The sequence below is a fragment of the Dipodomys spectabilis genome, unplaced genomic scaffold (assembly GCF_019054845.1).
Source record: "Dipodomys spectabilis isolate Male_0828 unplaced genomic scaffold, ASM1905484v1 ptg000174l, whole genome shotgun sequence".
Taxonomy (NCBI): domain Eukaryota; kingdom Metazoa; phylum Chordata; class Mammalia; order Rodentia; family Heteromyidae; genus Dipodomys; species Dipodomys spectabilis.
The window spans coordinates 5507495-5522378 of NW_024870851.1; the positions used below are offsets into that span (position 1 = coordinate 5507495).

The 14884-nt window shown below is 40.9% G+C and overlaps 1 protein-coding gene across 2 annotated transcripts in view; it reads right to left on the bottom strand.

The window, feature by feature from the left end:
* Myo3b (myosin IIIB) overlaps positions 1 to 14884 on the bottom strand; it is a 370163-nt gene that overhangs the window by 325815 nt on the left and 29464 nt on the right. For both annotated transcript variants that reach the window (XM_042694123.1, XM_042694122.1), the window contains exon 6: positions 10084 to 10229. In XM_042694123.1, the coding sequence (XP_042550057.1) occupies positions 10084 to 10229 (146 nt within the window). The remainder of the gene's footprint in view (positions 1 to 10083; positions 10230 to 14884) is intronic.

A 14884-nucleotide genomic window follows, 5' to 3' on the forward strand; every position in this document is an offset into this window, starting at 1 on the left:
CCTTATAGAATAAGACAGACAACCTCCATCATACAACCCATTGACCAAACAAAGGATAGAATTGGCCAGGAACTGGTGGTGCCTGCCTACAATCCTAGTTACTCAGGAGGTTAAAACTTGGAGGACTGATTGGGCTGGGAAGGTGGCTCAGTGGTAGAGTGCTTGCCTTGCATGCATGAGGCCCTGGGTTCGATTCCTCAACACCACAATAAGCAAAAAGAAAAAAAAACGGAAGTGGTGTTGTGGCTCAAGTGGTAGAGCGCTAGCCTTGAGAGAAGAGCTGAGGGCCCAGAGTTCAGGCCCCACGACCGGACCCCCCCCAAAAAAAAAGCTTGGAGGATTGCAGTTCAAAGCCAGTCCTGTAAGAGTCCATCATCAATAATACTTACTAAAAAGCGAGGCTACCATTAATAAATGGGCTAAAGATTTAAAGAGAGACTTCTCTGAAGAGGAAATAAGAATGGCCAATAGACACATGAAGAAACGCTCAACTTCTTTGGCCATAAAAGAAGTGCAAATCAAAACAAAATTGAGATTCCACCTCACCCCAGTTATAATCTATAAGCAAGAAATCTAATAACAACAGATGCTGGAGAGGCTGTGGCCAAAAGAGAACCCTACTGCACTGTTGGTGGGAGTGTAAACTTGTTCAACCACTCTGAAAATGTATGGAGGTTCCTCCAAAGACTATACATGGAGCTCCCCTAAGACCCAACAATCCCACTTCTGGGAATTTACCCAAATGATCACAAGGCCATTCTAAAGCTACCAGCACAACTTATTTATTGCAGCATTATTCATCATAGATAAGGCATGGAACTAACCCAGATGTCCCTCAGTAGATGAATGGATCAAGAAAATGTGATATATTGATATATATATATATATATGTATATATGTACATATATACATATATATATATGAATTTTATGCTTCCATCAGAAAGAATGGCACTGCCCATTTGTTAGGAAATTGAAAGACTTGGGGAACAATCCTATTAAGTGAAGTAAGCCAGACCCAAAGAAATATAGATCCCATGGTTTCCCTAATTTGCAATAATTAGTATACATCTATGATAATCTTATCAGATGAACAGAAAAGATCAAAAGCTATGTACATACGAACATATAAAATGATGCCAAACAAAATGAACCCCAAGATATGGACACAAGAGGTTTTCCTTTGTTGTTGTTTTTAATGTACTATGTGATTTTTTTTATTTCTTTTGAATATTCTTCCCCCTATGATATATCCCCTGTTAACACTGTATTTTATTTTGGTACCCTGCATCTTGTATACACATGTAACTAATTTGGGAAGGGGAAGGAGAATAACAAAATGCTGAATCAAGGACATAGGATAGCCCGTTGCAACAATGATACTCACAAGACACTATGTTGGAATGAACTTTACAACTTCTGGGGGGGAGGAATGGGGGAGATGGGGGAGGGAAGTGATAGTAGAAGAAAAACAAAGGAGAGGGTAACAATATTCAAGAAGAAATGTACTCATTACCTTTCTCATGTAATTATAACCCTTCTGTTCAGCATCTTTACAATAAAATAAATTTTTAAATGAAAAATCTAGGGTGGAGACATATTTCAAGTAGTAGAGCACCAAGTAAGAGTTTGAAACCCATAGTTTAATCACTAGGACAAGAATAAAAGAAAGAAGGTAACACTGGAATAGACAGGAAATCCCCTTCCAAGGATGACAACATCCCTATTAACGGTAGATATAATGGCAGTGGGAATAAACTGGACAGTGTCACAACATTCAAGTATGTGAATAGGGACAGGAGTGTCCACATCCCTTAGGAAAGTGTCTACTAACAAAGAAGTTATGATAATGGGTATTAATGGTACAGCCCTTAAGATGGATGCCATATGAGTAGGAAAATTTTATTAGAAAATTAGTCTTTACTCTCCTTAATTCCCTCCCCCACCCCACAGTCATCAATCAATCAATTAGCTGAACTTCCAAATGATTGATCTCATGAATGGCCCTTTTGAGTGGAAGCTCTCAATTCTTTGGCATTAAGAAAAATAAATTTCCTTTCAATATAAGTACCCTTGAGATCTTTTCTTTGGCAGTGTCCAGCATAAATCAACATTTACTGTATGCTAGTCTCAGCCTTTTATATTCCTTACCTCCTCACAGCTTCCTCCATGAGGCTAAAACCATTCCCATCTCTAGGTTAGAAGAGAACAATAGGACATAGAGACTTGATATAACTTGATCAAGTTCACATGGCCGAGAAATGACAGAGTTGCTGCCTGAGACTGGGCAGATTGATTGTAGAGCACATTAGTAAACTGATCATGGAACTAAACCAATTTTCTATCCATTCTGCTATCTAGCCTCGGAACTCTGTCACCAATGTGAGAAAACCCTTGTAGCCTGATAGAAGATGAGATACCCCCACAATGTAGCTAGGTACCCTAGCCAAAGCTATACCATGCATAAGCAAGCCCAGCAAAGATCTATAGAAGCATTCAGAGAATACACACACTCATGACGGAAAAAAAAAATCAAATGATTCTTGTTAAAGGTATTAAGTCTGGAGATGTTTGTTACATACCCTTAGGTAACTGATACACTCATGCTTAGCACCAGGACAGTATGAGGGGAAGAGAAGCTATGGGACAAGGGCAGGAGGGGAGGAGATCCTTCTAATCACAGCTTTACCTAACTCTAGGATTTCCTCAGGAATGGACAGCTCCAGCTCAAAGACCTTTCCTCCAGGCTACCATCTCTCTTCATCCCTGCCTTACCTGTGCCCTGCCACTATGCTAGCCTATAAAGGTAGTTATAACCATTGTTCTTCAGTCCCTACTTTTATCTGGAGTTGAGAGAAAGCCAGGATGCCTCAACCCATTGGTACTATTTTGAGCTGTTTCCTTGATGATCCTTTCCACCCATCTCTCCATCATTTAGGAATTAAGTTGGAATTGGCCAAAGTGAATGGTGCCAACATAATGAAAGATGGGTAATGAGGGAGAAAGCACAGATAGTACTGTATGACAATACTTTTGCATCTCTATCTTTCCTACTTGCAGAGCAGGCTTCTGGCTCAGCACTGGTAGAGACCAGCAGTCCCTGAAGGCATGTTCCTGATTTACCACCTGATCCCCAAATAAAACTTGCAAGACTCAACTCCCCCTGCCTGCCAGAACTCAGAGGGGCAGCAAGCTGTACCTCCACAGGAGCTAACAGCCCCAGCTGCTCGACTCAGCTTAAAAAGGAATTTGGAAACATGTTCCACAGAATGGAATCCCTTCTGGGGTATTTCTGGCCAGGGGCCTCCAGCCCCTGGGTCCCAAGGAAATGGAGTATCAAGTCCTGAACACAGAGGGTATTCCTGGGGAGAAAAGGAGAGGGATTACCTTCAAAGGATTCTAAGAAATGTGGACCACAGTCCACTAAAAATGAGATTAGAAATCTCCCCGAAAAGTAAAAGACTCATAAAAGATAATTGTTTTTCTATTGGAGTATTTCAAAACTTTTTCTGCTATTAGGCACTCCATAAATGCTAAATGATGCTAATTCTCCTAGCACTTCTTGCTTTCTGAGCAAAGCAGAGATTGAGAAGGTTCATTGATTAAAAGGCCAATAGCTAAGTGACCTAGGCTGGTGAAGGGAAACCAAACCTCCTCAAGGCAAATCCAGCCTTACTGTGCCATTAAACACCACCACCCCTCCCTCATTACACTTCAACAATAGTTTAGATTTAATTTCTTTCTCTTATTTCATAGCCCTAAGGGAGAACGTCCTGCCACAATTCTGTAATAGTAAGACAATTACTGGTGACTCAGGACTCCATGCTGCCTCTGTCTTCTCTCTCAGCTAAGGCAGGCAGGGACTGGGCAGAGCTACCCAAGTCAGGATGATTTTATGTGTGTCTTAGGAAAGTCAGAACCAAAAAGAACCTGCCCAAACACATAAATAAATAAATAAACAAATGAAATGTAAGGCTTCCATTGAATTCAAATCTAATGCAAGGGTTCTCCCTCCAGACAAGAGCTAAGTCCATAGGAGAATTTTCAAACATTCAAAAACATTTCAAGGGCTGACTTGTCCATCTGATCCCTGTCATTTACAGCATTTAGGCAATCCAGGAGGATCCAGACCCTAGATTCCCAAAGTCTACTTCTTCATTTTTTTCTATTCAAATTCTGCCCAGTTTACCTAAAAGTTGAGTAGGGAGGGGACAGTTTATGGTCCCCACATAGACTCAATTGTTCTTAAAAGCAAACCCCTGGTCTTGTTCATCTTTATCTCCCAAGCACCCAGCCCAAGCCTCAGTTTGGATGAACAGAGTGACGGGGATCCTTGGATAGATGATACGGACATTTTTTAATTCCCAGTGGACTGGGTTTCAAAGCACTTTTGCAAATTGGTAGCTTAAAGCTTGGAAAACATTTTTCCCTAAGCTTAGCTCTGGCAGACTAGGTTGAAACCCTTTACTTATCTACCAAAAAAAAATAGGGAATGTTGGCTATTATATCCCATCTTCTTAAATAACCACTTAAAATACTGTTTTCATGAGAAAATGCATCCTAGCGCAGGATGCCAGAAACAGATTTCTATCCCACCCCCTGCTTCCCTCCCCAACTAAGAGCAAATTTTCCTACTGAAAAAAATAAGAGGAAAGAGAAAAAGCAAAGGAAAGCAGAATGGAGATGCTGGCTATACCAAAATTAGGCCTGGCAGTTCAGGTTTGCAAGGAGCATGAGATGCATGAAAACCTATGCACAGCATCGATGCCATTCTGAAGTACCTCTCTGCTTTGCGTGATACATTCTGCACATCTTCCATTCAAATACTTTGTCTTAAGTATTTAAAAATCAGGAGCCAGAAGATAAGTTGCTTTTAAAAAAGACTTTGGAGAACAGAAGGATTTCTGGGTCATAAGTCAATGAATCATTGGGGATGTCCCACTCACTTACAATAACATTCTTGATCTCCGTTCTTCAGTTCCTTGAAGGACACAATCAGTGATGCTAATAAAATCTCTAACTTTCATGATGACAATGTCAGTTTAAAATTGAGAGTGCAGGAAGGAGGCCGAACTTTAAGCATCTTGAAGGCTTGGGACCTTCTCTTATTCCTTTCTGCATATTCCAGTCCCCTTGCTGCCCAGCACATAATTTACAACTAACAAATAGAATTGAAGGAAAGGCTTTAACTTTTCAATGTAGTAGCAAAGCACATGAGCTACAGAATAAAATCCCTCAGACACATAGCAATTTTCTTCCATAGGGGTAGGACCAGGGGAATAGCAGCTAAGCCTTGTGGACTTCCCTTTCTAATCTGGAAAAAAGGGCAGTGACAGCACTTACCTGCCCCGGTCCCTGCAGGGCTTCATACTGCATCTCTAGGGAAGAATCAGTCCAGTGCCTGACAGATAGTTAGCACTCCAAAGGGTTCAGTTATCATTATTTTCTCCATCCACATTCAATGAGTTATCTTGGATTTTGCCCCCCAAGTTGGTTTCTCAGGGAATTGGTAAACATGGAAGTTGGTTGGCATTCTTGGGTAGAATTGTGGCTCCCAAAACAAAACCTAAACACATGATTTTTTTTTTAATTCAGAATACGGGTCATTGCCGATGTAATTAATTAAGGCACTGCTCTAGAGATGAATTAATCCTGGCTCTAAATCCAAAGTCTTTATAGGAGAAAGAAAAGAGGATCCAGAACTTGCTCTTGGTTTTGGGAGAAATAGATGTCTGTTTCTGACATACCAAGCTGAAATGCATTTTGCTCATGAAAACAGTATTTTAAGGTCATAAAAGAGATCCATCATATATAAACATATATATATCATATATATCTATGGAATATATCTATGGATGATGGATCTCTTGTCCTTGGATATCTTCCATGGAAGATGAAGACAGAGATGGAAGTCATGGTACCCCAAGCTCAGGACCACCAAGAGCCACAAGAAGCTGGAAGGAAGATATTCTTCACTAGGAACTCGGAAAGTAATGTGGCCCTACTACTCCAATACCCTAGCCTGCCAGTCTCCAGAACTGAGAGAGAATATATTTCTGATTTTTTTCCAATGTGTTAGGACTCTGGGGCATCTCTAGGAAACCCACAGTTGAGACAGGTGACTCAGAACAATCTAGATTAATGAGGCTATCAAGCCAAAGCATGATGTGGTGACCATTCCTTCTTAGCAGTATGCTGCAAGGGGGATGGGGGTCCTCCTTTGGAAGGGTAGCCACTGGCTCTAGTTCCTGGGGTTGAGATGACCAAGATGGTCACTCTCACCCACTTCCCACAAAGCCTGTTTAGGCTGGGATTCTGGCAAACAGCCTATCTTTTCCCACCAGGAATAAAATGCAAGTGTTTAGTGTGCCATGAGACAATGAACTGGCAGCTATCACGTGGCCCCAGATAAATGGGCAACAATGTGGTTCTCAGGGCTTGTCCAATAACCACACACAGGCTCCTGTCTTTCTGAACCTTCTGTGGAAGCCAAATGGGTCAGTAGCCAAAGACTCTAAGCTAAGGAAAAATGCCTGGCTTCCAAGAGACCGACATAATGGTCTATTTCTCCTAATGCTACTGATTGTTGATGTTCTAGCCATGAAATTGATCTTTTAAGAAACAAAACAAAACAGATTGAAGTCCCCTGCAGGATACTCCAAGCCTTTGAAATTTTAGCAGGGTCCTTAAGAAAGAATATGTATGAGAGTCAAATGTACCAATGTACTGATGTACAAAGAAACAGTTTTCCTTCCCTTCCTGTCTTCTAACTCCGCGAGAAAAACAGCAGCAGAGTGAGCCTCAGCAGTCAGAGAGGTGACTTTTTTGGAGCAAAGGCATTAGACAAGATGACACATGCTGACAGGTTCAGCAAATAGTGGATGCTCTGCCAATCAGCAGATAATTTCGATGTGCTCGCAATGTCGGAAGGATTTTGAGTCACACGTTATTGCAAAGACAGGTCACGATTTCTGTGTGTGTCATCTTCTAATGTGAAGGTCAAGAGGAAGCAAAGAGTGGGAGGAGCACACAGGGAAGAGCTGGCAGACTGCTTCCCAGTGCAATTCCAGCCCGGGAATTACTGCCTCTGTCCACGTCTGCGGCTCTCACCTTTCATGTAAACAAAAGTCATTTCTTCCTTGGTTCACTCAAGGGTTTGGTTTTTCCCCTTACTTAATAAATTACCAATTTATTTCAATTTCCAACAAGAAACAAGGAAGAGATCTATGAGGAAATCCAGGGGAAAAAGCCATCCAGTTTCTTCTGCATCCCAGAGTACCCTAAAACGGACTTTGATGTAAAAGAATTCCAGAACACTGAAAATACAAGGAAATTGGACAAAAAAAATTAAAAAGTTGAGAGGAGAGAGAGTATTTATGGCCATAGAGTAGAAGGGGTGAACTAATTTACTGCACACATCTATGCAATGATCACAATGAACATTCCCCACCCCCCATCATTGTGGTACACACACAAAAAAATTGTAAAAACAATTCTGAAACCAAATGGATTCAAATAAGTCATGGAGCTGGGAGGGTGGCTCAGTGGTAGAGCGCTTGCCTTGCATGCATGAAGCCCTGGGTTCAATTCTTCAGCATCATATACACAGAAAAAGCCAGACGTGGTACTGTGGCTCAAGTGGTAGGGCACTAACCTTGAGCTGAAGAGCTGAGGGACAGCGCCCAGGCCCAGAGTTCAGGCCCCATGAGCAACAACAACAAAAAAGTGTTGTCCTTATTTGTAATTTGCTTTTCTCTATTAGGAAGAGAAAGGGAAAAGGGAGTAGGACAGCAAGACAGAGGGATAGAGAACTTGACCCCCATGAAACGTAAGTAATTTGAGTACCTTTACAAATTATGAAAAATGGTTAATTTCTCTATTTTCCATCAAGGAGTTTCTTTCATGAAGGGTACATTGTTAGTGTTCATAACTACTATATAGTATCCACACATTCACACATGCACACACAATCACACACATATTTGTGTGTATGCACATGCATGGTCCACCATGCCTCCTCAAAGAGAACTATGAAAACTCAAATTGAAGGAGATGTTTAAGCAAATTTTTGCTTGGTAAATATAAAATATAAGCCAAACATACTTTTCGTTTTCATGAATGAAAAGCTTTACAGTATATATAAATATGTCAACATTTTGTTTACTTCTTTTTAGCCTCTCTTTCCTGCCCAGGAATGTCAAGGCAGCCATTAGGATTGTGACAATGGCAAATGCTGAACACAAGTAATCGCGATGAGAATCTGCTGACCAATCGCTGTTGGCATTTGCCAGCTACTTCCATCTGATCCATCACTTGTACTGGAACTGAGAGGGAGCAAAAGGCCGGTGGTTAAGAAGGAGAGAATCCTCTTTCTCCGTTGGGATAGAAACCCTTTTCTTCCAATTGCCTGGCTGTAAGGACTCATTCTACTTTGAGGCAGGAGGCAAGAAAAGGGCTCAGTTATCTGTGCCCAGGTCAGAAGGCTTCTTCCAAGATGGAAGAGCTGAGAGGAAAGAGAGAACAGAGAAGAGATTGGGGAGTTGGCCCGGAACAGAAACAAGCTCCATGGAGTTATTTGGAGATAAAGGATCTATGGAGACATTGTGAACATGATATGTACATGCTTGCATACACCCACACACCACATATATACACACACTGCCCATACATATACTACATACAAACACACATGCACACCCTACACACATATATGTGCACAAATACACACACACACCACACTACATATATACTTTAGCTGTCACAAATTTATCACCTTATGAAGTATTTGAACAATTGATCTATATATAAATAAACACTAAACAAAAAAGGAACAATTTTCCCTAAGAAAATGATCTCTTGCTGAAAGTATATATGTCTTGCTAATCAGAAATCACATCTTAATCATGATTTTGGGGAAATTAGGTGGCCGCAGTAAACAAGTAAGAGTGACTCTTTTATGACACACAAAATCATTCAGCCTTGTTTCTCGTTTCCTGATGATTACTGTACCCAGTGCTGTTTTGAGCTGCTGTATTCTTACATCCGTTTGAACAGCTCACCAGACTATTAATTTAAAAAGCTGGAAGCTGCGTCTGCAGCTCACAGCACCACGATCTGCTTTTGTATTTTGGAAAAGGAAAAAAAAGAGTAACCCAGCATTGGGTAGGAACCATTTTTGGAATAATGTTTGGTGGTTGCTTACATCTGGATTAGGTATAAAATGATAACATTATGATGATGAACACCAGAGAGCCTCATCTGCATATAAATAGAACTAATCAGAAATGCAAATTGCAATCAAAAGAAATTTTTAAAGGATGCAATAGCTGTTTGATTGTGCAGATAAGGAAAGGTCAACGCTTGTATTGTTACTGGCATTTAGTGGTTCACAGCCTGTCCAGAGCCTCTCTTTGAAAAATACATTTGGAAAGTACAAATTATTAATCTGTGCCCTGGCCAGATAGAGAGAGCCCAGGATAGCATGACTTTCCCTATCTAGAGCCTTGAGCTGGCCATATATCTGCCCAATTCCTTGGAAAGATACCAAAACCTCTTTACAGATACCTTAGTGAATACAAGGAAATCATACTTGCATTTAACTATCTTCCAGACAGACAGACCTCTTTTAAAAAGATTTTCCATTGAGTCAAAAATTAAGTGAGGAAGAATAAAGCATTCAGTGATTTCAAGGCTGGTCTTAGTGGATACAGCAATATGAATATGCATTCATCTCTCCCCACAAAAAAAAAAACCAAATACTAGAGAAAGTATACAATTAAAATGAAGACACCAGTGTTTAGATAGATTACTTCATCCTAAATTGCATTTGTATTCTTCTCAGGCAAAATAAGCAATTGTCACATGGTCCTATTATTCCTTGTGGTATGTAATCTTTTAGGAGCATTCTCCCCCTATTTTTTACACTCCCAGCCCCCCCCCCTTTTTTTTTCCTTTTTCAAGAGGAAATATATTTTGCAGCAGCCTTACTCAGATTTGGAGAGAATTGTGCACCAACTATTTATTATCCCTCTAACAATGTGTTCACAAAACACTAATGAGTCAAGAGCGCCATCTTGTGTCCTACCTCGGGATCTTGAAGAGTGTCTTTACAGGATGCATATCAAATAGTGGAGGGTCTCCATCCCCCAGTTCAATAGCTGTGATCCCCAGGGACCAGACGTCACATCGAGCGTCATAGGAAGAGTCATACTGCTGCTCGCAAGCTATGACCTATCAGACAAAAGCAGGACATAATACATCAATCCACTGTCAACTCTGACATCCTGAAATGTTGCATATCTTACCCAGTTCCCTTGGCTATGTTGAATTCAATAGTTATGCTGAATTCAATACCAAAAAATAAAAGTGTGTTCTCAGCTTTATTTCTGTGGGACTGCTTTATCATTTGATACATTTATTACTCCTCCTCCCTTTTGGAGTTTCTGAGCCAGGGTCTCACCATGTGGTCTACGCTGCTCTCAAATTCACAATCCTCCTGCTGAGTGCTGGGATTACAGACATGTTCATGAACTTTAAAAATGTATTTCTTCAATTTGAGGGGTGCCAGTGGCTCACACTTGTCATCCCAGCTACTCAGGAGGCTGAGATTTGAGCATAGTGGTTTGAAGCCAGCCAGGGCAGTAAGGTCTATGAGACTCTTATCTCCAATTAACTATCAAAATGCAGGAGGTGGAGCTATGGTTCAAGTGATAGATCACTAGCCCCTGGATCCTAAGTTCAAGCCCTAGTATCAGCACCCTCAAAAAATATATATACAGTATATATAATATATAATGATTGTTTATGTATACATATATATATACATTCACTACATATAGCATATATTTACTATTTATATAGAGTAGAACTAGTATATATAGAACTACTACTACTCTATAGAGAACTGTATATAGTAGAATTATATAGTAGTACTATAACTAGTAGAACTACATATACACATATGTATACAAGTATATATGTATATAAGTATGTATGTGTATACATATATGCATGTATACATATGCATATAGGCACATGTGTGTATATATGCATATCTATACATGCATATATGTGCATGTGTGTATACTTGTATACATATATGGGTATATATATATATAGTTCTACTATATGTGGTACTACTATATAGTTTTACTATATATAGTTCTCTATACAGTAGTAGTAGTTCTATATATATACTAGTGCTATCATACATACATAGTAAATATATGCTACATGTAGTGAATGTATGTATAGATACATAAACAAGCATTGTGTATGTATCTATACATACATATATACTACATATATATATACATACATACTAGTTCAATTTTTTAAAATATGCAACTGGTTTTCAGCTGCCTGCACATTTCCCAGCACAACAGTATATAGAAGCAGCAGAAAAAGGTACTGGCCCTCAGCTTGTCACTGGGTTGGAGAACAGGAGCCTCTGTACAAAAAAAAAATCTCTTTGAACTCTTTGAATCCAACAGGAAAACAGCCTTCTACTCACACTCATGGCACCACATGGGCATAAGAGGAAGTAGAGTGTGAAGGGTGGAAGGACAAAGTGCCTCAACTTGAAACTGGAATCTGCCTCTCAGGATGACTCCCGGCCACGAACAGGTAGGAGTCTGATATGTGGTGGTCACGCACTGCCCTGGTGAACACCAGGAGACCAGGGTGTCAGGCTGCCTTCTCAGGCCTTTGGAATGTCTCTGACTTTTACTCTGAATAACAGAGCGTGGTGGTGCGTACGGCATGTTTCAGCAATGGTACTTGGCTGAGAGGAGACCAAAGTGTGCCATGACAGGAGCAGGTGACTCCAGTTGATGACATGCATCTGCAGGAACCAAAGGGACCAACAGTGACTAGTAATCAGATTTGAGATGTAAGTTTGAAGGGAGGGTCAACTTCATTTGTTGAGGGAGGCTTGCAAGAAAGAGAAGTTAGGATGACCCCAGAGGATTGGTACTGAGCTGTGGAGACCAGAGGAGAAGCAGTCAGGACTGGATGCAAAAGTAGAGCTTTCAAGTCTCAGATGCCCATGAGACTCCTACTAGGCTTCTGACCTCCAGAACTGTAGAAAAGCTATGGTTTGGATGTGTGTCCTCCCCTACCCCCAGTTCTATGTTACAAACTTAATTCCCAGAACTACAGCCTTTTGGGATACCAGGTCATAAGGCTTGACCTTCATGAATACATTGATGCCAGTATAAAAAGAGCTTGCAGGCAGAGAAGGCATTCTTCCATCTTCCCTCTTGTAAAGATACAGTCAGAAGACCATCCCAGAGGCACTACCTTGATCTTGAACTTCCCAGCCTGCAGAAATGGTGGAGGAATACCTTTGTGCTTTGTAGACTAGCCACCCTCAGCTAGTCAGCACAAAATGATACGAGTTGACAGAAAATGTATGCTACCCTGAGCCACTAGAGTTTGGGTACTGTTGTGGCACTGGTAGAAACTCACTCGCCTACCTACCTCCACACCAACTCACTGGACTCGCTCAGCCTGGTAAAATGTGTCAGCCCTCTTGTCCTAGACCCTGGGTTCTGGGTCTTACACCCTTCTCTTCTGGCTTCTGTACACCTGCATCGCTGGCCAGGTCCCAACATCTTGGTTCCAACAGAATGTCTTATCATAGTATATTCTGTCATACTTTCAGTACACTATTCAAACAAAAGTTCCAATAACTCCTATATTGGAAGCCAAAGCAATTCCATTGTCCTCGAAGGCCTCACTTTCCTCACCCCAACCAAGTGAGGATCTATGCTATTTATACAGATCTCCAGAGAAGGCTATTCAACACCTTTGCTTTCAGAAATGACATTTTCAAAGTGTGGGATAAATATAATTTTAGACCTATCAATCAGAAGATAGTTGCTGTTCTTGTTTATGACATGTGAGAGAAAGAGAAATAGGTTCTACCTGTCCCCAGCTGGAGCTAGGGCCAGTTGAAATATCAAGTGAGATCTGTAATTAATGACAGGCTGTGACAACCACAAATGTCCTCAGACAGAGCACTAACATGGCCAACAAAGGATGTAGATGCCAAACGTCAGAGGTAATAGAGAGAGTCACTGAAATTTGAGTGAGACAATGAAAGCTATAGAACTGGCTATCTACAAGTTCCAGGGAATGATTCAAATCAGCTTCCAGATGCTTCGGATGGGACATAGAAGACAATTCCAAGAACACATCCTGACATTCCTCCAGTGTTGTCACAGAATATTGAAAGCATCTGTCTGTTCCCATTTCTCTTCACAAACACACATTATCTTCAATTTCAACATGTATAAGAGAAAAGCATTTCCTTTGCCCCACAAAAAAATCCTCAGCTCAACAGGTGACAAAGACATTTTTCAAGCCAAGCCTTTCAATAAATTTATAGAAAATTATGCTGACCAAAAAAATTCATAAATACTTATTTTTTGCAACCATGAGTCAGGTATAATATGAGGCCCTAAACAGGTAAAAGTCAAATGTACAATAATATGAGGCCCTAAACAGGTAAAGTCAAATGTACAACTCAGTCTTCATAGTGATTCTTTGGAGGTGCTATTTTGCCTTTTGTAGCTGTGGAAACTGAGGCAGGAAACGCACAGTCATCTACTCAGAGTCACACAGGTAGGAATTGTCAGGGATAGAAGTGGAACACACGCAGGAAGAACACGTGAACAAGTCATTGCCATATGATAAGCGCTACATGTAATAAGTAGTTGGTTAACATGATCAGTTTCTGCACTCATATCTCAACGAAACTAGCCACCTTTTTAGCTTTCGTCCCCCCAACTCTATCTTCCTTGAGGCTAGGTACAGTGGCTCATGCTTGTAATCTTATCTACTTTGGAGTCAGAGATTGGGAATCATTATTCAAGGCCAGCTTAGGCAAAAAAATTCCTAAAATTCTATCTCAAGTAATGGTTGGGCATGATGGTATTCACCTGTGGGATATGGAGACGTGCAAATAGAAGAAACACGGTCCAGGCTCACTCAAGCATAAAGCAAGATTTTATCTCAAACAATAACCAGCATAAAAAAGGCCTCAGGAAGTATTTCAAGTGGTAGAGCATCTAGCCATCATGATACCTAGAGTTCAAATTCCAATACACTCTCTCTCTCTCTCTCTCTCTCTCTCTCTCTCTCTCTCTCTCTCTCTCTCTCTCACACACACACACACACACACACACACACACACACACACACGTTCTCTTAGGATGCACACCCCACCTAAAGTGGATCCAAGGAGTGGATCATCTTGTCAATCTAACACCAGAGTGAGCAAGCATCTCTTTAAGATCAAAATGTGTACAATGATTCTCCTTAGCACAGCCTTGTCCTTGTACCTAGGTAAAGAAAAGCTGAGTTAAGGGTGTTGGGATAGTCAAATGGCCTTTTCCCCCAAGAGAAGATCCCTGCAAGAATTTTCTCAATCAATTGTTAGGATATTCCACTGAAAAGAAAGCACGCAAGGAGAGTTACAATGGCTTGTATGCACACAGCCTTATACCAGGTTTTCCACCTTTGCTAAGTTAAGAAGAGATGGGTTAAGGTGATGTTGTCCCCAGGACACTGTACACCTTACCTCACACACCTTCTACCTCATCTCACCTCAGCATATTCCATAGAAGAGCTGAGCCCATGACTAGAGTGCACAGTCCACCACCTCCAGCCTTTGCTTCTACCCATGGAGTAATGGAGGTTGAGCAGTGGGACAGGAGGAGAAAACAGGAGAGAGAGACACACAGGATTTGGAGGGACATACCAACTTAGACTGTTTTCATCATGGGTGATCAAGGAATGGTGATGTCATTTACAAAAATTGGGCCTTAGTCTACAGTTAAGCAGGTATAAACAATCACTCATGTTCTCAGGAACTTTTTTCT